The sequence below is a fragment of the Schistocerca americana genome, chromosome 7 (genome assembly GCF_021461395.2).
Source record: "Schistocerca americana isolate TAMUIC-IGC-003095 chromosome 7, iqSchAmer2.1, whole genome shotgun sequence".
Taxonomy (NCBI): domain Eukaryota; kingdom Metazoa; phylum Arthropoda; class Insecta; order Orthoptera; family Acrididae; genus Schistocerca; species Schistocerca americana.
In genome coordinates this window covers 57,619,401-57,643,792 of record NC_060125.1, presented here as the reverse complement: position 1 = coordinate 57,643,792, position 24,392 = coordinate 57,619,401, and the positions used below count along the sequence as shown (strand labels likewise).

At 40.0% G+C, this 24,392-nt stretch overlaps 1 protein-coding gene across 1 annotated transcript in view; it reads right to left on the bottom strand.

Moving 5' to 3' along the window:
- The window catches only part of LOC124622700 (modular serine protease-like), a 215,842-nt gene that overhangs the window by 62,931 nt on the left and 128,519 nt on the right, over positions 1–24,392 (bottom strand). Inside the window, exons 7-8 of the mRNA XM_047148489.1 lie at positions 4,173–4,334; positions 3,589–3,710 (exon numbers count right to left, since the gene is read on the bottom strand). Of these exons, the coding sequence (XP_047004445.1) occupies positions 3,589–3,710; positions 4,173–4,334 (284 nt within the window). The remainder of the gene's footprint in view (positions 1–3,588; positions 3,711–4,172; positions 4,335–24,392) is intronic.

Sequence of the window (24,392 nt, the reverse complement as noted above, 5' to 3'; positions counted from 1 at the left end):
ACAGTCAGAGTGCAGATACGTTTATAGTGTTAGCATCTCTCTGGGTTTCTTCATTTGATGAGTTACTAAGTAACATAGTCTAGCATGTATGATTGTGTATAGAAGTTAAGTGAAAAGAAGACTTCTTAGCAAAGAACTCGTTGCATCACTTTTAATTACAAGGCATCATCAGAAGTGACAGCAGTGCCTGGCATACATCAGTGTTGTGTGACATGACTCCTACTGTTCACATGTATAAATGGCCTAAGAGATAAACTCTATGAAGCTGAACACGGAAGTTACATAATTAGGAAACTATTAGAAGATGCAAATGCACATGTATACAATCAGCATCTGACTCAAATACTGGTAACATATTCTGAATACAGATGCAGATAAATAAAAATAAAATAAAAGATACCATTTTATTTGAATATACAATTGGCATTTAAACACCCATAAAATTCCTAAGACCTTCTGTTTGGAGCTTTTTGAGGTGGAATTACTAAAGTACATAAGTTTTATATTGAGGAAATCATGTGTCAGGCTTTGATTTAATGAAAAAAATTTATTGAAAAAATCCTGAGAAGCCACAATTCAGCAGCAAAAAACTTCACAGAAGTGCACAAAAAATGCAGTGGAAGACATTACATGAAATGCATTATTTCTTCCTTCAATATACACTGTGTGTCTGAAAGGGAGGTTGAGTCTTAATGTCCTGTTTACAGATGAAGCTCATGCTTGGATAGGGTAAGAGTTAGGGTGCAGAAAAATCAGGTTCTTTTACTGCCCACAATGGTAAAATTAGAGAAATCTGGCTAACTCAGATGGAAGTCAATGATCTTCCTACTTGCATATCATACACAAACAGCATAGAAAGGAGATAAAATGATCTTATTGGGACAACATTCTGTATCCCCATCACAAGTTGTATGGTGGGTCACTGAACACAATTGTAACATCAGCAATGTAGGAAAAGACAGATTGCTACTTACCATAAAGAAGACATGTTAAGTTGCTGATGGGCATTATTAAAAGACACTTATATTAAGCCTTCGGCCAGAGTCTTCATCAGTAAAAGAAAGACACACACACCGCTCACACACACACAAACAAGCACACCTCATGCACACACGTCTGCCAACTCCAGCATCTCAAGCCAGAATGCCAACACAGTTGGGACACATTTGTAGATGCAGATCTACATCTACATCTACATAGATAATCCGCAAGCCACCCTACTGTGCATGGCATAAGGTCCCTGTACCACTACTTGTCATTTCCTTTCCTGCTCCAATCAAAAATAGAGTGAGGGAAAAACGACTGGGTACATGCATCCGTATGAGCCCTAATTTCTCATATCTTATCTTTGCCTCTTTAAGTGCAATGTATGTTGGCGGCAGTAGAACTATTCAGCATTTAGCTTCAAATAACTGTTCTCTAAATTTTCTCAATGGTGTTTCTGAAAAAGAACCTCACATTCACTTCAGTGATACCCATTTGAGTTACTGAAGCATCTTCGTAACACTTATGTGTTGTTCAAAGCTACCAGCAACAAATCTAGAAGTCTGACTCTGAATTGCTTCAAAATCTTCCTTCAATCTGACCTGCTACAGATCCCGACCACTTGAATAGTACTCAAGAAAAGATCACACTAGCATCCTATATACGATCTCCTTTACAAGTGGGCCACCTTTCCTGAAATTCTCCCAATAAACCGAAGTCAACCATGCACCTTCCTTACCATAGTCCTCACATGCTCGTTCCACCTCATATCACTTTGCAGCCATTATGCCACGATATTTTAAAGACTTGACTGTGTCAAGCACAATGCTAATAATACTGTATCTGAACATTGATCTTCTTACTCAACTGCATCAGTTTATATTTTTCCACATTTAGGCCTAGCTGCCATACATCACACCTTCTGGAAATTTTGTCTAAGTCATCTTGTATCTTCCTACAGTCACTCAACTTCGACTCTTTACAATACACCATGGCATCACCAGTAAATAACTGTAGATTGTTGCCTACCCAGTCTGAAAAATCTTATGTACACAGAGAACAACAGTGGTTCTATCAGACTTCTCTGGGGCACTCTTGACAATACTGTTGTCTTGATGAAACTCACCATCAAGGACAACATACTGGGTTCTATTCCCTTCATTCACAGTTCACAGTATGTCACATGAAAATAGGACAAGCTGAGTTTCACATGAGTGATGCTTTCTAAAACAATGCTGATTCGTACACATAAGCTTCTCAGAGTCAAAAAAAGTTTATTATATTCAAACTGAGAATATGCTCAAGGATTCTGCAGCAAACAGGGATATTGGCCTGTAATTTTGCGGCTCCATTCTTTTACCCTTCTTACATATTGAAGGCACCTGCACTTTTTTCTAGTCACTTGTGACTTCAAGTTGACCAAGAGGCTCATGATAAACGTGAGATAGGCAAGGAGCCAATGACACAGAGCACTCTTTGTAAAATCGAACTGGGATTCCATCTGGACTTGGTGATTTATTTGCTTTCAATTCTTTCAGTTGTTTCTCTATGCTAGGTATGCTTATTATTATGTCATCCATATGGGAGTCTGTCTGATGGTCAAATGACGGGATGTTTGTGTGATTCTTCTATGTGAAAGATTTCTTGAATGTGATGCTTATTTACTGCTTCTTAAAAAGTGTTGTTAGTTTAGAATTCCTTATTAAATTGATAAAAATGTTTCTTCTGTGTCACTGATACACATCGTCACTCTGAATTGTCCTTATGGTGAACTCTCCAACAGCATGATGAGTGGGTCTAGTATCAACACAGGAATTACAAATTTTCTTACTTAAATTCAAGCATTTCAGCCAAAGCCTAAGCTTCCATTGGATAGTTGACTATAGATTAATTTAGGAATTACTTTAAAAACATGACTACCTTCAGACATGTGGATTGTACATTTTGTGTGTTTTTTAAATGACAGTCTCACTAAGTTGAGCCAAATGTCACAGCTGTTGATGAATAACTAGTTTTAAGACTTACAGCGAACATTGCATAAACTCAGTCCCATGTCTAAAATGCTTGGCAATTATTCAGTACAGAAAACTGTTCTAGAAAATTCCTTTCACTCGAAATATAGTTAAAAGCAGTTAAAAACAGCATCTTAAGGCTCAGAAAATATGCCAGTTTAACTTAATTACTATCCACAGTAACAGAAATGTGAAATCCAGCCAGAAAAAGAAATGGTGAGTGCAATAGGAAAATTAAAAATTACAATTCAGTTATTAAAGACAGTGAGACAAGATGACAGAAGTAATGCACTGTAAAATGTTTTAGAGCCAGTACATTACCTGGTGATGGTTTAGGATACATTCTTCTCACATTCCACAGTAAACAAATATGCTCAGGAACCTGAAGGCTAAATTAATATCATTATCAGTCTACGACAAACAACAGCAGACTATTATTCTCATTTCGAATAAGGAATTTAATAAATGTTTTCATATGCCACAATTTCTTCAGCTTTTATGACTCAGTTTACCAAAAATGAAAAGACTGACAAATAAGGTTTTCTAACACCCTACATGAGCATGACAGTGAACCTTCTCATCATTTACTTACTGCTCGTTCTTGTTGGCCAGGATCTTTAGTGGTGTAGCTACTGTGAAATTTTCCTGCTATTACTCTGAAAAGCTCCTCAGGATATTTCACATACTTTGCATTGTTCCAGAAGCAAATAGCAGCTAAAGAAAATAAAAATACAGTTTACTTCACTAATTTAAGAAAAATATCTCAGTGATATCAATAATCATTATTTTTAATTAAAAACATTATCAAAACAATGCTAAAGATTTAAATAGCCAAAGCTGCAGCAACAGCTGTGGCAGCAAGTAAGTGCAATGCAGTGTAAAGGGATTTTTTTATCTTGGGGAAGGAGGGGGGGGGGGGATGGAAAGAAGGAAAACAGTACATAAAAAGGCAGGCAGGGTGAAGAAGGCAATGGGTAATAAACAATAAAATAGAACACAAAAGGTAAACACTAAATTAAAATATATAGATAAGATACATTTATACTGGAGGGAAGGTGAAATTACAACAAATCCTGGAAGATAACTAGAGTGAATGGAAGAAAAGTGTTTCAGAAGTACAGTGTGACAAATGTTTCATACTAAAAATTAGAAAATATTAGAAAGACAGATACTTACATGACAGTACATATTTAAGAGAAATCAAAGAACCACCACAAATGTATTTGTAAATATTTTCCACATTTTTATAAATTGCCACATGCCATGGAAATTCTCTGTGTTGCACAGCTTCACCACCAGCTATAAGAGGGATGTGTTGAGGTCGGACCATTCCACATGCTAAACGCAGAAATTATACAAATAAAGAAAGGCAAGAAATTGCATATGACTGTCCATATAATTTTATGCTAAAGAAAATCTCCACAAACTGATTATGCATTTGAATAGATATTCAAAAACATGAAATTATTATAATTATTTTATACAAAAACTAATATTATCTTGTATAGTGAAGGCAATTTTGTACATTTTTAAAAATTCTGAATAGTTTCTTCTATAAGAGAGAAAACACTAATTCATGCCATCAAAAAGTAAAAATTTCATAAATCAATGAAACAATATCATGAATATAATAGAGGGAAACATTCCACGTGGGAAAAATATATCTAAAAACAAAGATGGTTATAATAGAGGGAAACATTCCACGTAGGAAATATATATCTAAAAACAAAGATGATGTGACTTACCAAATGAAAGTGCTGGCAGGTCGACAGACACACAAACAAACACAAACATACACACAAAAAATTCAAGCTTTCGCAACAAACTGTTGCCTCATCAGGAAAGAGGGAAGGAGAGGGGAAGACGAAAGGAAGTGGGTTTTAGAGGAGAGGGTAAGGAGTCATTCCAATCCCGGGAGCGGAAAGACTTACCTTAGGGGGAAAAAAGGACAGGTATACACTCGCACACACGCACATATCCATCCACACATACAGACACAAGCAGACATATTTAAAGACCATGTCTGCTTGTGTCTGTATGTGTGGATGGATATGTGCGTGTGTGCGAGTGTATACCTGTCCTTTTTTCCCCCTAAGGTAAGTCTTTCCGCTCCCGGGATTGGAATGACTCCTTACCCTCTCCTCTAAAACCCACTTCCTTTCGTCTTCCCCTCTCCTTCCCTCTTTCCTGATGAGGCAACAGTTTGTTGCGAAAGCTTGAATTTTTTGTGTGTATGTTTGTGTTTGTTTGTGTGTCTGTCGACCTGCCAGCACTTTCATTTGGTAAGTCACATCATCTTTGTTTTTAGATATAAAAACAAAGATGATGTGACTTACCAAACGAAAGTGCTGGCAGGTCGATAGACACACAAACAAACACAACCATACACACAAAATTCAAGCTTTCGCAATCAATGGTTGCTTTGAAAGGAAAGAGGGAAGGAGAGGGGAAGATGAAAGGATGTGTGTTTTAAGGGAGAGGGTAAGGAGTCATTCCAATCCCGGGAGCGGAAAGACTTACCTTAGGGGGAAAAAAGGACAGGTAAACACTCGCACACACACACACACATATCCATCCACACATACAGACACAAGCAGACATATTTAAAGACAAAGAGTTTGGGCAGAGATGTCAGTCGAGGCAGAAGTACTGAGGCAAAGATGTTGTTGAAAGACAGGTGAGGTATGAGTGGCAGCAAATAGAAATTAGCGGAGATTGAGGATTGGCGGATAACGAGAAGAGAGGATATACTGAAGGGCAAGTTCCCATCTCCGGAGTTCTGACAGGTTGGTGTTAGTGGGAAGTATCCAGATAACCTGGATGGTGTAACACTGTGCCAAGATGTGCTGGCCGTGCACCAAGGCATGTTTAGCCACACGGTGATCCTCATTACCAACAAACACTGTCTGCCTGTGTCCATTCATGAGAATGGACAGTTTGTTGCTGGTCATTCCCACATAGAAAGCTTCACAATGTAGGCAGGTCAGTTGGTAAGTCACGTGGGTGCTTTCACACATGGCTCTGCCTTTGATCGTGTACACCTTCTGGGTTACAGGACAGGAGTAGGTGGTGGTAGGAGGGTGCATGGAACAGGTTTTACACCGGGGGCGGTTACAAGGGTAAGAGCCAGAGGGTAGGGAAGGTGGTTTGGGGATTTCACAGGGATGCACTAAGAGGTTACGAAGTTTAGGTGGACGGCAGAAAGACACTCTTGGTGGAGTGGGGAGGATTTCATGAAGGATGGATCTCATTTCAGGGCAGGATTTGAGGAAGTCGTATCCCTGCTGGAGAGCCACATTCAGAGTCTGATCCAGTCCCGGAAAGTATCCTGTCACAAGTGGGGCACTTTTGGGGTTCTTCTGTGGGAGGTTCTGGGTTTGAGGAGATGAGGAAGTGGCTCTGGTTATTTGCTTCTGCACCAGCTTGGGAGGATAGTTGCGGGATGCGAAAGCTGTTTTCAGGTTGTTGGTGTAATGGTTCAGGGATTCCGGACCGGAGCAGATTCGTTTGCCATGAAGACCTAGGCTGTAGGGAAGAGACCGTTTGATGTGTAATGGGTGGCAGCTGTCATAATGGAGGTACTGTTGCTTGTTGGTGGGTTTGATGTGGACGGACGTGTGAAGTTGGCCATTGGACAGGTGGAGGTCAATGTCAAGGAAAGTGGTATGGGATTTGGAGTAGGACCAGGTGAATCTGATGGAACCAAAGGAGTTGAGGTTGGAGAGGAAGTTCTGGAGTTGTTCTTCACTGTGAGTCCAGATCATGAAGATGTCATCAATAAATCTGTACCAAACTTTGGGTTGGCAGGCCTGGGTAACCAAGAAGGCTTCCTCTAAGCGACCCATGAATAGGTTAGCGTACGAGGAGGCCATCCTGGTACCCATGGCTGTTCCCTTTAATTGTTGGTATGTCTGGCCTTCGAAAGTGAAGAAGTTGTGGGTCAGGATGAAGCTGGCTAAGGTAATGAGGAAAGAGATTTTAGGTAGGGTGGCAGGTGATCGGCGTGAAAGGAAGGGCTCCATCACAGCGAGGCCCTGGACGTGCGGAATATTTGTGTATAAGGAAGTGGTATCAATGGTTGCAAGGATGGTTTCCGGGGGTAACAGACTGTGTAGGGATTCCAGGCATTCGAGAAAGTGGTTGGTGTCTTTGATGAAGGATGGGAGACTGCATGTAATGGGTTGAAGGTGTTGATCTACGTAGGCAGAGATACGTTCTGTGGGGGCTTGGTAACCAGCTACAATGGGGCATCTGGGATGATTGGGTTTGTGAATTTTAGGAAGAAGGTAGAAGGTAGGGGTGCTGGGTGTTGGTGGGGTCAGGAGGTTGATGGAGTCAGGTGAAAGGTTTTGTAGGGGGCCTAAGGTTCTGAGGATTCCTTGAAGCTCCACCTGGACATCAGGAATGGGATTACCTTGGCAAACTTTTTATGTAGTGTTGTCTGAAAGCTGAAGCAGTCCCTCAGCCACATACTCCCGACGATCAAGTACCACTGTCGTGTAACCTTTGTCCACCGGAAGAATGATGATGGATCGGTCAGCCTTCAGATCACGGATAGCCTGGGCTTCAGCAGTGGTGATGTTGGGAGTAGGATTAAGGTTTTTTAAGAAGGATTGAGAGGCAAGGCTGGAAGTCAGAAATTCCTGGAAGGTTGGGAGAGGGTGATTTTGAGGAAGAGGAGGTGGGTCTCGCTCTGATGGAGGACGGAACTGTTCCAGGCAGGGTTCAATTTGGATAGTGTCTTGGGGAGTTGGATCATTAGGAGTAGGATTAGGATCATTTTTCTTCACGGCAAAGTGATATTTCCAGCAGAGAGTACGGGTGTAGGACAGTAAATCTTTGACAAGGACTGTTTGGTTGAATCTGGGAGTGGGGCTGAAGGTGAGGCCTTTGGAGAGGACAGAGGTTTCAGATTGGGAGAGAGGTTTGGAGGAAAGGTTAACTACTGAATTAGGGTGTTGTGGTTCCAGATTGTGTTGATTGGAATTTTGAGGTTTTGAGGGGAGTGGAGCTGGAAGTTTTTGTACAAGGTTGGGAGGGTAATTGTGACCCATAAAGGACTCAGTGAGACACTCAGTATTTTGGAGAGGTATCACTCATCACTGTAGATGTGATGGTCTCTGGTGGCAAGGCTATATTTTAGGGACATCTTGGTATGGAATGGGCAGCAGCTATCAAAGTGGAAGTATTGCTGGTGATTGGTAGATTTGATATGGACAGGGGTACTGATGTAGTCATCTTTTGACATGGAGGTGAACATTGAGGAAGATGACTTGTTGGGTGAAGTAGGACCAGGTGAAGCAAATGGGGGAGAAGGTGCTGAGGTTCTGGAGGAATCCAGATCATGAAGATGTCATCAATAAATATAAACCAGGTTAGGGGTTTGGGATTCTGGGTGTTCAGGAAGGATTCTTCTGGATGGCCCATAAATAGCCTGGCACAGGATGGTTCCATCTCAGATAGCCATACCCCAGATTTTTTGTAGGTTATGCCTCCAAAGGAGGAGTATTGTGGATGAGAATATACTTGGTCATGGCGATTAGGAAGGAGGTTGTTGGTTTGGAATCTGTTGGGCATTGAGAAAGGGAATGTTCAGTAATGATACAGCCATGGGCAGCATGTACTAAAAGAACAGGAGCTGTGGAGAGTTGGTGGAGGAAGCTGTTAGTCTCTTTTATACAAGGGGGTAGGCAACGGGTAATAGGCTGAAAGTGCTGGTCTATGAGAGCAGAGATTCTCTCAGTGGGGGCACAGTAACCGGCCACAATGGGGTGTCCTCGGTGATTGGGTTTATGGACTTTTGGAAGCATGTAAAAGGTAGGAGTCCAAGGAGTGGTAGGGGTGAGGAGAGATAGATGGGCCCCAAGGAGAGGTTATGGGATGGGTCAAAGAATTTGAGGAGAGACTGAAGATCCTGCTGGATTTCTGGAATGGTGTCACTGTGGTAGGGTTTCTTGGTGGATGAATCTGACAACTGGCAGAGTCCTTCTGCAAGGTATTCCTTGCATTTCAAAAGAACAATAGTGGAGCCTTTGTCAACAGTTAGGATTATACAGTTGGCATCAGTTTTTAGGTGGTGGATTGAGGTTCTTTCTGCAGATGTAAGGTTAGTTTCACATTGAGAGATTTGGGGAATAATGGTGAGGTGCGGTTTGAGGTTAAGAAATTTTGTAAAGTTAGCAGGGGGTGATTTGGGGGCAGTGGGGGTGGATCATGGTTGAATGGAGGAGTGAACTGAATCAGGCGGCATTCAACATTTTTCTTTGGTTGAGTCTGATTGGTAGGGTTGGTGGCAAAAAGGTGTTTGCACTTAGGGACTGGGAGAAGGAGAAAAGGTCTTTAACAAGTCTTGCATGATTGAATTTGGGAGTTGGGAAAGAGATGAGGTTTTTGGAAAGGACTGATATTTCTATGGGGTTAAGGCTTTTGGAGGAAAGGTTCAAAACTGCATTTTGGGATTGTTTAGGTGCTGAATTCTGTATGGTGGTGGGAGGGTATTTTTTAGGATCAGGTAAATGTAGTAGGTCTGTGAGACAGTGTTCGTCAGCCATGAGAGGATGTGGGGGAGGATTGGAGTTTGTTGTAGAGGTGGTGGACAGTGGCAGTTCAAGATGACATTAGGAAGTGAGGAGGGTGGAGAATTTTTTGAGGTGGTGATGTGCATGTTGCACTAGTTCCTGGAGGGCAAGAGTTTCAATGTATGATATGGGATCCACTTTTTTGGGATTGCATAGCAGGAGAATTTTACAGATGGAGAAAAGGTATTGTGAGGAGGTTCAGGTTTGATTAACATGGTTTTGCAGGTCTCTGTTAAGGACTGGCAGAATCTGAACAGATGGAGGTCATTGTGGAAGGAAGGGTGGCAGCCAGAGATGGATAATTTGATGGTAAGGCAATTTGGGGGGATTCCATGAGCCAAGCAACAATATTATGAAGAGGATAGTTGCTACTCACCATATAGCAGAGGTGCTGAGTTGCAGATAGGCACAACCAAAAAGGCACACACACACACACACACACACACACACACACACACACACAGAGTATATGGGACTGAATTCTTGATAGTGATAAGAAACTTTTCTGTATTGATGCAGATGGAAACAGCAAAGATCCATGGTGCTGGAAAAAAATACAAATAAATAAATATATAATAAAGATTTTATTCATAACTTATGTATTTTTTCACTTTTCTGAATTTTGCAAGTGGGAATTCTCCCTGCAATATATCCTACATTCCCATAACCTTCTTGGCATCAATCTTTGTTAGTAATTGTTGTTACCCATTGAGTGCCTTCCTTACACAGCATTACACAATCCTCTATTCCACCAACACACCCAGTCTTTTTACTTCTCTCCATTTCTGCTACCCTCCCTCTCACCCCCACCTTCCATCTAACCTCCCAACTGCACCTAACTGCCCTACCAACTCTCTACCTCATCCCTGCATGCTCCCACTGACAGCACTTTACTGTTCCCCACCCCTACCCTGCTATTCCTCCCCCTCCCGACTGCAGCCTCCTCCTTAACCCCACCCGGTTTCCTCTCCCACCATGTGCTACTGCTCGTAGTCTGGCTTCAGCTGCCAGAGAGGGTGGTCATGTGTATGCTAGTTGCATTTTGGTATGTGCATGTGTGTGTGTGTGTGCGTGTTTGTATGTGTGTGTGTGTGTGTGTGTGTGTGTGTGTGTGTGTGTGTGTGCGTGCGTGTGTGTGTGCCTTTTTGGTTGTGCCTATGTGCAACTCAGCACCTTTGCTATATGGTGAGTAGCATCTATCCTCTTCATAATATTGTTATATTTCATCCTGAATCTTCCACTGTTTGATAAATCAATGGAAAAGTGTTGCAAACAACTGACAAGAAAATGCGCAGGGTGGCAGTGGGGAATGGTGGAGGAGATTGCATGAATGGTCAGGAAGTATGGAAGATGAACTTTAGTCGTAGAAATTAAATGATATACCTAGAGTGAAGTTTTCAGATAGAGCATTGACTCTCTCACACTGCCTCCATAGTTATGTCTGTGGCATATCCAAATGCTCTAAAATTGGTTAACACATGATTCAACCATACAGGGAAATGGAGACACACAATGAAGCACATAACAAATTGCCATCTGCTGATAATGATGTTTCACACAGGTACACAGCATATCTGCATCCTTCACAGTGATCAGTCAGCTTCTAATGCTATTCACATCTCTTATATATCCTATCTGCCCTTGTAACAACACTAAACATGAACAACACCAATCTATTGTTGTGGTCGTTTTCCCTGTCACAAAGCACTGCAACTCTAATCATTTACATACCTACCAATGGTGTGTACATGTGCAAAGTAACATTCACATTAGGCAATGTTTCAAAAATGGCTCTGAGCACTATGGAACTTAACATCTGAGATCATCAGTCCCCTAGAACTTGTTGTTGTTGTTGTGGTCTTCAGTCCTGAGACTGGTTTGATGCAGCTCTCCATGCTACTCTATCCTGTGCAAGCTTCTTCATCTCCCAGTACCTACTGCAACCTACATCCTTCTGAATCTGCTTAGTGTATTCATCTCTTGGTCTCCCTCTACGATTTTTACCCTCCACGCTGCCCTCCAATGCTAAATTTGTGATCCCTTGATGCCTCAAAACATGTCCTACCAACTGATCCCTTCTTCTAGTCAAGTTGTGCCACAAACTTCTTTTCTCCCCAATCCTATTCAATACCTCCTCATTAGTTACGTGATCTACCCACCTTATCTTCAGCATTCTTCTGTAGCACCACATTTCGAAAGCTTCTATTCTCTTCTTGTCCAAACTGGTTATCGTCCATGTTTCACTTCCATACATGGCTACACTCCATACAAATACTTTCAGAAACGACTTCCTGACACTTAAATCTATACTCGATGTTAACAAATTTCTCTTCTTCAGAAACGATTTCCTTGCCATTGCCAGTCTACATTTTATATCCTCTCTACTTCGACCCTAGAACTTAGAACTGCTTAAACCTTACTAACCTAAGGACATCACATACATTCCTGCCCGAGGCAGGATTCGAACCTGTGAACATAGCAATCGTGCGGTTCAAGACTGAAGTGCCTAGAACTGCTCGGCCACAGTTGCCAGTGAGCCAATGTTTACTGGGGGGGGCTTTACCTGTCAGGTAGTGAATGTTCAGGTGTGATATTTTAATAAAGTGGGGCATGCAGCAAATTTTATGACTTACACAATTAATTTTTTAACATTTGTAGCTTCTAAATATAGACATCAACTCTTTCTTTCTTTTTTTAAAAAAAAAGTCTATCTATATGCTTTTTTGTGACATTTGGAAGGAACCTTAAAAAAAAGGCTTTGCTATCGTAATGGGTGTGGAACTTGTTCAAATAGTAACAAGGGAGCAGCACTGCCAACCACTGTTTACCATCAGAAAAAGAGGCCAACAAATGTCTACTGTATTAGGTTAAAACGGTCTGTTTACTTGCCCTATCACACTCAGATAAAATCCCAAGCTTTCGATGATTGCCTCCATCATTGTCATCATGGGCTATGTCTGGCTGGTCTGAAATGCACAGGGCTTCGCTTCTGTGCCAAGAGGATGGCATCTGACTGACTGGATTATGTCATGATGACATCCTGGAAATGGTGCATAATGAGGTGTCACCAACTATGCCCATAGATTATTTCAGCACTCTCTATCCAGCATTGCTTGCAGTAATATCACTTGCATCAGTTGATGAACTATGAGTAGTCTTCTATTGTGCTCCTTCTTTTTGAAGTACATGTTTCTACACATTGCTAAGGGCATAGTCAGTGCCTCTATTAAAGTTGTTTTTACATAGGCTAATTTCAACTGCTTCCTCAGTCATAGAGTCCTCATAATTTGATGCGTGAGCAAGAATTCTCATTGGTTCACACAAAACCTTTTGTTTATTTAAGAAGCTGCACCCAGCCACAGCTGATTTTTCAAAAATCAGATATTTAAGGTAAAGTTGATACGCAACACAGTGATCATCAACATTCCATACTGACTGGCCCACGTAAGTTCTGCCACACTCATGAGGAATATTATAAATCCCTGTCACTCTCAAGTCAAGATGATTTTTAACGGGTTGCAAGATTACTTGAATTTTCTTGGATGACCAGATGACTGGTCTGATTCCTGGCCTGTTTAGGACTCTCCATATCTTACTAATTCTTGCACCACAGAATACAAGCCATGTTATGTGTTGGTCCTCCTAGGTGAGTCGAATGACATTGTTTCTTGGCTTATCCCACATCACTGACTCATTACAACAGGCAGAATATCCATTCCTTCTGAACACCATCATCAGATGGTTAATCTCAGAGCTGAGGTGGTCTTTGTCAGGAATAGTCCTGGCTTTGTGTATTTTGGTGTTCAGCACAGCTTCCTTCTGGCTGAGTCATCCATCTAATTTTCAATTGATCAACACATCTAAAATAGGTAACTCCCCATTCTTCTCCAACTCTGCCGAAAATCTTATCTTATCATGTATACCATTCATATGGTCGATGAACTACTGCAGTACCTCACTGCCATTCGGCCATATTAAAAATGTATTGTCAGTATATCAAAAGAAGTAGGATGAACAGAAAGGAGCACTGTTCAACACTCATTCTTCAAAAGCCTCCATGAAAAAATTAGATATTGTTGGTGACAGTAGCAAACCCATGGCTGTTCCATCAGGTATTTCAAAATAATTTCCATCACACAGAAAAGAGTGGTTGTCAAGGTGTACAACAATCAATTTTAAAATTTCAGGGGGAAAATGAGCAACCAATACCATTAATGTCTCCTACTAGTACTTTGGTAAAAAGGGAGAACATGCTGAGGCACACCAAAATTTCACATGGGCCTATCCTCATCTTCTCTATGACATGAATGAACATTTGTGAGTTCTTAGCATGATGAATACAGCGCCCAACTATAGGTGTCAACAATTTTGTTATGTATACTATTATATTAAGTTGTCACTGTTGATGAAACCAAGATATGATGGTTTCAACTGAGCCAGGGGAACCAACACATAGCTTGCCTTGCATTCTGTTGTGCAACAGCTAGTAAGACATGGAGAGTCCTAAACAGGCAAGGAATCAGACCAGTCATCTGGCTGCACAGGAAAGTTAAAGAAATATAGTGGCCCATTAAAAATAATCTTGGCCTGAGAGTACCAGGGATTTATAATATTCTTTGGGAGTGTGGCAGCACTTTATGTGGGCCAGTCTGCATGAACTGTTATTGATCACAGCAGTGAGCGTCAACATCACCTTAAATACAGGATCACAAAATCAGCAGTAGCTGAGAATGGCCTGATAATAAACACAAAATTTTGTTTGAACTAATGAGAGTTCCTGTTCATGCATCAAACTATTGGGACTCTGAGACTGAGTAAGCAATTGAAATTACATTATGTGAAAACAACTTTAATAGAGACACTGGCTGTGCACTTAGCAAAGCATGGAAGTGTAACTTGATAGAGAAAGAGGAAATCTTTTCCTAGTTCACCACCTAATGCAAGTGATATTACTGCAAGTCATGCAGGATAGAGAGTACAAACATAATATATGGACATGTAGGACAATCATCTCATTTTCTGCCATTTCCATGATGTCAGCATGGTGTTGTTCGTCCCAGCACAGGCCATCCTCAAGGCAAAAAAGTGGAAGCCTTGCAGGAATCTCAGACATAGACCCTGACTACAATAGAGGCAATCATAAAAAACTTAGGTTTTTATCTGAATTTGTCAGAGCAAGCAAAATGAAAATTTTTTATCTGAGAATTCAGTCATGAAAAACGTTGTAACTATGTCTACCACACTGTACCAAATGTAAGCAATAATTTAATGAAGGTATGGTCCACCCCTTCAAGTTTCAAAATGTTGACTCTGTGCACTGAGATTCACTACAAAGTGATTCTGGACAGATAGTACTCCGCAATGAATATCATCTGGGCTTGTCACAGCACTGGACCATACTTTGTGGCATTATTTGTCTCTGGAAGTCTGTATTCCCATTGTAGGCTTCTTGTTTCAAATATTACCACAGAGAAAATAAAACAGTATTAAGTCTTGTGAGTATGTGGGCCATTTTCCCATTTTGTGTATCCAAAACAACTGCCACAATAATTCCCAATTGCTCTGTTAAGGAAGTCTGTAATCATCTCAGCAAAATGTGTGACACATCCATCATGTTGGTACCACATCAATTTACACATCTCCATTGTGATGTCTTACAAGAACTGTGGAAGCATGTCTGTATGAACTGAAGATATTTATAGTAATAGAGAGTCCCAGTAATAAACACGGGAATAAATGATGCAACTCCTCAAAAGCCAATGCCCATGTTGAGAGACCATGGTCACTGTTTACCTATTTCTCTCAGCCTGCATGCATTTTCAACTTTCCAGAACTTTCCAGTACTTTATATTGCAAAGATTAATTCACCCACAGTTTTTTAATGATGATCCAGCAAAAAATCTTACATAGGAATGATGCATCATAGTCACCATTCAGAGAACTGTAACTGATAATGTGATCAGTGCCACAATGCTATTAATGGAGCAAAATGTAGAAAGGATGAAGTGTTTTGGAATGCAATATTTGCAGAATATGCCTTCAGCTGGTCACACTTGCACATGTAAGCTGTCTTGTAATGATATGCAGACTGCTTCTAACTGTTGCTCAAATGTTTCATTCACCAGTTGCTGTTCTGTTTCAGTGGAAAATTTTATTCTTCACATTATCAGTCTGTCAAATTTCTTTTATAGTACTTGCAGAGAAAGATCATGTGGATTCAGTATGATAAAGATATTTTTCAGCATATAACTGCACCGTTGGTCTAACATTTTGGCAACATTCACCATATCCACTTTTTTGACTGTAGTATAAGTCGTAAAAGCCTAAATTTGTGCAGGACTGACTTTTCCAAAACCTATAACAGCAGAGCAGAGCCTCGACTGGTGGGTTTCACATTTGGTACAGCAGGAGACATGTATATGAGACTGTGAGACCTCCTCCCCTTTTGGTGGACAGCATTTTGCAGCACTGTTATCCTGTCACGGTTTGACCTAGTGTCACATGTGTTACATTCCTTAAGTTCTTCTCTATTGCTTTTCCCAATGTCACAGCAAAAAAGTGTATAGATCCATTAGAAAGATTCGTGTTACAATTTGGTAGCTATTAATGTTAGAAATTACTTGCATACATCAGAAAATTTGCCACATTGTCAACTGTAGCTTAGCTAAATCTGTACCTCAAGATATTTGCTTGTTGTTGATGTATTATTTTGAGTGGCATGTCCCAGCTGCCTCACCTTATCAAACATTCCTAACTTCCTGAACTACAGGCTATTTCTTCAAGTCAGAAAGAGGAAATAATCAGAGGAGTTCGGGAAGGTCATCCCCTAAGATCAAAATCATTTCAATCAGAAATTTTTCCTCATTGAATTAAACTAATTATATCTTTTTATATTATACCTAGTTACATTCAGTTCTTAATTATGGGATTCAAAAGGATCAAAAGCACAAAAATCGGAAAAATTTTTAAATAGCAGAAAAGATCCATAAGAATAATAACTATCAGTAGGCCGATTTTAGAAAATCATTTTAAAAACTTTGTATCCTTACTGCACTGATCTTATTAACTTCTCACAGTTGGGGTTCACTGTCATGTAGAACTTTTTAAAGGACATGTTATATGCCACTGACTGCAGAGATTATTTAGTTCACAATTGCAACTCTGTCAAAAAGGTCATTATCAAGGGCTCTTGCAATGGATTTTGCTACAACATATGTTGGAAGATTTTAAAGTTTGTTGAAGTAAAATCTTTTGCAGCAGCACTTGATAACAGCCTTGAGGCTGAAATGGTAATTGTAAAATAAATAATCTCTACTGTCAATGGCAAATATGATGCCCAATGAAACATCTACCAATCCATTGAGGCTGAAATGGTAATTGTGAAATAAATAATCTCTACTGTCAATGGTAAATATGATGCCCAATAAAACATCTACCAATCCATTGTGTATAACAGAGAAAGCATTACTATTTCACTAATAGTTCTATACATAATTGTGGAACAAGAGTGACTTCGATCACACATTTACAGAGAAAAAAAAGTCAAAACAGCATTTAATTCAAGGAATATAATAATTGTATAATAAATTGCCCAAGGAAATGAAAAACATTACTAAAACACATCTGTTTAAAAAGGCAGCTAGAACAGTCTTCATAAGTAATGCATACTACACAACTAAAGATTAAACAATGGAAAATTCAGGATGGAATAATCACAATATTATAAAAAGGATAGTTGCTGCACACCATGTAGAGTAGATGTTGAGTCGCAGAGAGGCACACCAAAAAGACTGTCAAACAAGCAAGCTTTCTGTCAAAACAACACACACACACACACAAACAAACAAACAATCATAACCACATCTCTGGCAGCCAAGGCCACACTGCATGCAGCAGTACATGATGGAGGTGGTGGAGGCAGCCCAACATTCCAACCACCACCAATACCTTCACTTTGACAGCTGCCACCCATTCTATACCAAGAAGTCCCTTCCATACAGGCTAGGCACCCATGGCTATCACATCTGTTGTGGTGAGCAGTCCCTCTCAAAATATGCCAAGAGTCTCACTGAGGCCTTCATAGACTGTAACTACCCTTCAAACCTTCAACAAAAACAGATTTCTCCTGTCTTAGGTCTGCAGTCACCCACCACATCCCAAAGTCCCACAATCTGGCCACAGAGAATCATTCCCCTCATAACTCAGCACCACCCAGAACTGGGGCAACTGAATCACATTCTCCATCATGGTTTTGACTACTCTCCCTGGTCTGAAATAAGGAATGTACTACCCACTATCCTTCCCACCTCTCACACAGTGCTACTCCACTGCCCACCAAACCTACATAATATCCTTGTCCATCCCTTCACAGCCTTTGTTCGCAATCCCTTGCTTCGTGTTGCATATATATGTAACAGATCTAGATACAAGACCCGTCCCATACATTCTCCCACCACTCACCCCAGTCCAGTGACAAGTGTCACCTATCCCATCAAAAACAGGGCTACCTGTGAAACTAGTCATGTTACCTACAAATAAGCTGCAACCACTATGTTGCATTCTGTGTTGGCATGACAACCAAAAGCTGCCTGTCCGCATGAATGACCACTGACAAAATGTGGCCAAGAAGCAACTGGACCAGCAAGTTGCTGAGCATGCTGCCCAACATAACATGCTTCATTTCAATGACTGTTTCACAGTCTTTGTCATCTGGATGCTTCCCACCAACACTAGCTTTTCTGAGTTGCACAGGTGGAAACTCTCCCAGCAATATATCCTACGTTCCCGTAACCCCTCTAGCCTCAACCTTCATTAGTTATTGTCCTTTACACAATTATCCCCTTCCATCTTCCCATTCCAGTACTACACAGCCCTCTATTCCACCAATGCACCAACAGTCTTTTTACTTTTCTCTTTTTCTTCTACCCACCACCCACCACCCCACTGACCACCATCTAACTTCCTGACTGCACCTAGCTGGCCTACCCTCTCTCCCACAAGCAGTATTTTACCATCCCCCATCCTTACTCTGCTATCCCCCCCCCCCCCCCCCCCCCCACCGCCACCATCACCACCACTCCAGCCTCCTCCCTGCCCCCATCACCCAGATTGCTTCTCTTGTCATTCACTGCTATTCACAGTCCGACATCGGCAGTCAGAGACTGTGGTCATGTGTGTGTGAGTTGCGTTTGCATTAATTTGTGTGTTTGTATGTTGTCTAATTCTGATGAAGGCCTTTTTGGTCAAAAGCTTACTTGTTCGATAGTCTTTTTGTTGTGCCCATCTGTGACTCAGCATCTGTCATGTCATGTCTTGACGAAAGGTACTTAAGAGGACTCAGAGTAGTGGTTAATAATGCCACATTACAATACATGATCACAATGTAATGGTTTTACAAGCAAATGTACCCAGATGTACAGTGTATCACAGTAAGGTCTTGTCACTCTCCTGAGCTCAGCTTCTTAATCATCATGGGGGGAATTCTTACTCAGTTTCCCATATATACTGGAGACTTGTAGATGTTATGGCATAGCACCATGTCAAGGGCTTAGAATCACTTTTCCAAAGAGATAAATGTTAGTGCTCCAGGAGTCACCAGTGAGAGTCCATGATGTGTGCATCTTTTATAATTTATCATATGAGCATTATGTCTTGATTCTGTAAGCATCTCTATACCACAACCATGCAGAGCAAAATCAATTAGTTCAAAACCTGACAGCATATCCGAATCGCTTTGACCTTCTACTTTCTCACTGACCTACAGATCACAAGTGTTATCTTGGTGTTCAGGAGGAGGTCAGACTAAAGTCTCATATGTGGTCTCCATTGTTAATGTTCTGCAGACTCTCTGTCTTTGCACAAAAAGCAATGCTTAATTCCCCCACCTCCACCACCTCCAAACCTAAAAAATTCCTTTGAGTTTGTTCCATTTCAAATTGCTTCAAGGAGTTATGTTAAGTGTGTAACTAGACAGGCAGAAAGAAAAGAATTATCATTAATCATGTGAATGGTTACTGTAAATATTTTTCTAGTGTTTAAAATGTTTATTGACTTTATCAATGTTAATCAATACCACCAACTGCAAATGCTGTATAAGTTGCCCTTCAATTTTTGTGTGGAAATAAATTGAGGACACTTCCCTCTGGAGAAACTGTGTTACATAAACAGTATGAAAGAACTACTCACTAGCACTGAGGACTTGCATTCTTTTTAATCACTTGGGATGATTTGTTCTGGCAGAAATAATCAATAAACAAACTAAGAAAGAGGCTGGTTCAAATGGCTCTGAGCACTATGGGACTCAACTGCTGAAGTCCCCTAGAACTTAGAACTAGTTAAACCTAACTAACCTAAGGACATCACAAACATCCACGCCCAAGGCAGGATTCGAACCTGCGACCGTAGCGGTCTTGCGGTTCCAGACTGCAGCGCCTTTAACCGCACGGCCACTTCGGCCGGCACAAGAAAGAGGCTATTTTCACTGTTTTAATCTAACAATTTCTGCTATGTTATGATTCCTTATTTGTTTTCAAGCATTTCTATTTTGAACATTCTCAGGTTTGCTGCCAGATAATGATGTGTATATAGCACAACATGACTTCTTCAGGTGGTTATTTCTGGTGACTCCTCACAAGTATCTTCCACTTATTTCCACCTTGTTCTTATAGAAACAATGTCTGGAAGTGATCCGTGAAGTGTGTATGCAACAGATTTTGATTCTGTTTCAGTGTCAGGATGGTTAATTGGGTTTCACCCATTTACCAATCAATGAAACAGTGATAGCAAGTATATCATTCCATTAAAGAACTCTTAAATAAGGCATTACTTATTTCCTTCTGTTTTCTCCTGTTTAGGCATGAACTTCATCAAGCATTTGGTTTGTACCTTTTAATCTACAGAAAAATTTGACTGGGAAGGGGCCGGGACGCCGAGGTGAGGGGAGGGATGGACAAGAATTTTCTAGCAGTACACTAAGCTTTGACTGTGGAAGTTTTGTTGATCTCAGTCATGACTCTTTTTAGAATAGTGTAACAAACTCTTACCTTTGCCTTTCAGTTTTTCAAATCTGTTTGGCACAAAGTGTACAAAAACGTATTTTCTTTGCCATCTACAAGAGTTAATAATTAACCAAGGTGTGTAGTTTTAATATTTCATTACATTATTTCATTCAAATTTAACAAGGGGATAATGGAGTACGATATATGTTTTGATGTGGAACATAATACATATAAAGTACTGTAATAATTTTGATAAACTATTTCAGAAATATATTTTATTAAAGATGAATCTCTGAGTGATGTGAATAAAAATGAGATGTAGCTAAGTCTCACATGATATTGAGATGTATCTAAGTTGTATATGGATGAAGGTTGTAGATGCTAATCTACCAAGATGTATCTTGGCTTTTTCTGGATGGGCTGGATTTCAGCTGTGAATAAAGAATAGAATTTAATTTTCACACTGATATACATCTAGGTTATTCATAAGATATGGTCGGGCATGCTAGCTTTTAAGCACTGTCCATCAGTCTGTGCCGCTGTTATGTTCCTGCAGTGTGATATGTGAAACATTATCAGATTTGGATGGAAAGAACTGTTACAATTTGAAACTAAAAATTTTGACTTTTTAACTGTGGACGTTATGTGAGTATGTGAAGAAACATTTAGAGGAGTGTTGGCTTACTGAATCTGGGTGGAGATGCTTCTTAATTTTGTGGGCAATCATGGAGTCAAAACCAATGTGGCCAAGGATTTTGGAGCTGACCAGAAAATGCATGTAAAACAGTGAATGATATTACTAATCAGATGGTCTAAAAAGTCCATGACTGTGTGCAATGTCTATCTAAAAGGCAGGAAGTTAATATGGCTAAGCTAGAATGGTAAAAAAATATTTCAATTCCCAACTGTTATAGGCGCTTCACACTGCAGTCAAATAGAAATTACAAAACCAGAAGTACACGGCAATGAATACATCAATTACAAAGGTTACAACTCTATACATGTGCAGGCCACCATAGATGATGCTAGAATATGGAGACACAGCACAATTAGGAATATAATTTCATGCTACAACAGGAATGCTTGCTTGCTTCATGATTCATAGTGTGGAATATCTCCATGGTTAGACACTTTGCTTAAGCCAACAAGAAATGCTGACCAGTGATGATTCAGTTTGGTCTATGCCAGAGAAAGATCAATAGTGAAGAGAGCCTTTGGTCAACTGAAGCAACAATATTTCAGATCATCGGTAATTATGTAAGACTTTCTTTAGAGAGCGTCCCAAAAGTAATAGTAATGTACGCTGTACTACACAATATCTCTAACCACCTGAAAGGTCACTTTCAGTAGCATTTGAGGGCATAAAAGATGCAGAAGAAGAAAAGAAGGAGAAGATGATAATAATTATGATAATGACAATGACAAAAGTGAGAGCCCTACTGAAGACGAGCCTACTGACAGACAGCTGGAAAGCAGTGGAAGCAACATACATGGTGAACAGAAGAGCAGCAAATCCTTGGATTTATTTAGATGTTTCTTCTTTGTTTAGTTGTGTACTATTCAAATGTAATAAGCACCATAATTATAACTGAAAGTCATGTAATTACAGGACAGCATGAAAAATGTACAATTTTTATTTTTATTTATTTCTTTTAGACAATGACAAAAGGATAATGTGGTGTCACCGCCAGACACCACACTTGCTAGGTGGTGGCCTTTAAATCGGCCGCGGTCCATTAGTATACGTTGGACCTGCGTGTCGCCACTGTCAGTGATTGCAGACCGAGCGCCGCCACACGGCAGGTTTAGAGAGATGTCCTAGCACTCGCCCCAGTTGTACAGCTGACTTTGCTAGCGATGGTTCACTGACAAATTACGCTCTCATTTGCCGAGACGACAGTTAGCATAGCCTTCAGCTACGTCATTTGCTACGACCTAGCAAGGCGCCATTATCATTTGCTATTGATCTTGTAATTCATGTATCATCAAGAGCGATGTTCACCAGTTATGGATTAAAGTTAAGTATTACACCATCTGCGTCCGTTTTTCTAAGTTCTAATCTCCTTGTCATTTTCCAGACCTCATGCCAGCCTGCGTGTGTTAAAACGTGTGCATTTCGGCCACCTCTAGCAACACGATGTTGGCTCTTCTGCCAACACTACAGATATAATGATGCAAGATGTTCAATAATACAATATTTGTGTTTTATACTAATAATCCATTTGACTAGATTTATCCTCTATAATTTTCTCTAGCTTTTTGTTTTGGTTTTCTATTTGATGGTTCTGCAATCCAATTATTTGAACAATAGAAGTCTCTGAACTCATGATAATGACAGTCTTTTGTTTCTTCAATTTAATGTGCTAAAATGGTTTTCACCCCCAAGTCAAACATATGTTAAGGTTTCAGTTTCTTGCCACAGGAGCACAGGCTGGGCATGCATCTGAGTATAACATTTCTCTCTGAGCTTCATTTGCATCACAGTTTTTAGCAACATTTGATACATGCTTGATGCTACCTGAAATAGCTCTAAAATTAGGATTATTTTCCTGGGAGAACAATACTAAGAAATGCTTTTCCCAATCTTCAAGTTTAATTGGTCTATATCCTGTTTTTCTCAGATCAGTTTTCTTTTTTATTTGACTCTTCATATTAGTGAACAGTTTACTAAGCTGTGCAACACTGTACTGTTTGCTAGTTCAATGGGAGTATTCCTGTACAATAGTATTTTAAGGATTCTTCTTTTCTGACACTACGTTTGGTATTATAGATTTTTGTAATACAATCATGTGATCTGATATCAAATTGTCAAACTGTGCTTTGTTAACTGTGTCCTTGTTGGCATCTTCACTTTCACTGGAAGACATTTCAATAACTGGCTCTTAAAACTAGCATGATATGCATATCATCAATCATGATCCTCAACATGAAACTATTGTTGTTATGAGTACAATGGGTGAAGAGGGCAGGGGTGAAGGCAGACACAAAATAGCTGTGATTTGTCTTGAACAGGCAAAAGATGCCAAACTGTGAAAAACAAGATTTATCTTGCCCTTAGGTTGTATGAACCGCTTTAGAATCTACTTGCATTTTTCAAGTGGACAGGGTAAATCTACCTAGTCTCAGCTTCTAATTATTTGTTTTTCAAATAGCAGGCACTAATTCTGAATCGTAGAGACTACAAAGTACTCTACATTTTATTCATGTCACTCAACAGCAGAAGAAAAATGTACAAGACTTCAGCACATAATAAATAAGAATGTTGATAAAAAAATTGGATCTAACTACAGAGATTTTCCCCAGAGACGCTGAGGTTACAGAGAAAACTACTCTTTTTGATTGAAGAGGATCTGAAAAATTAAACATATAGTGGAAAAATACATAGTCCATTAACAAGCTTTCCCACATTACTGCCACAAGCCTTAAGGAATTTTGGATTTAGGTACACAAAGAAAGACCATTGTGTAATGTGTGAATATTTTGAAATATACATGCTGCAGTTCCAAAACCAGTTAGATAGTCAAAACTGGATATACTTGACAGTAAATAGTGATTCACAGTCCTTATTTCTAGAAATAAGCAACTCTTCTGTGTCTTATCAGTCTGTTGACAGATGCTTGTTATTTCAAAATTATTGAATTCACGCAGTGTCACATTTCCACACCACATTTGTAGTTACACAGTAACCTGCCCTACAGAAACACTTCTAGTTTCACCATCATAAAAATTACTAGCTTTACAATAATTTACGAGCAAAAGTAACAAATATCCAAACAGAAAAGGAGCTGAGATGTCAATGGCATGTAACAACTGATATGCCT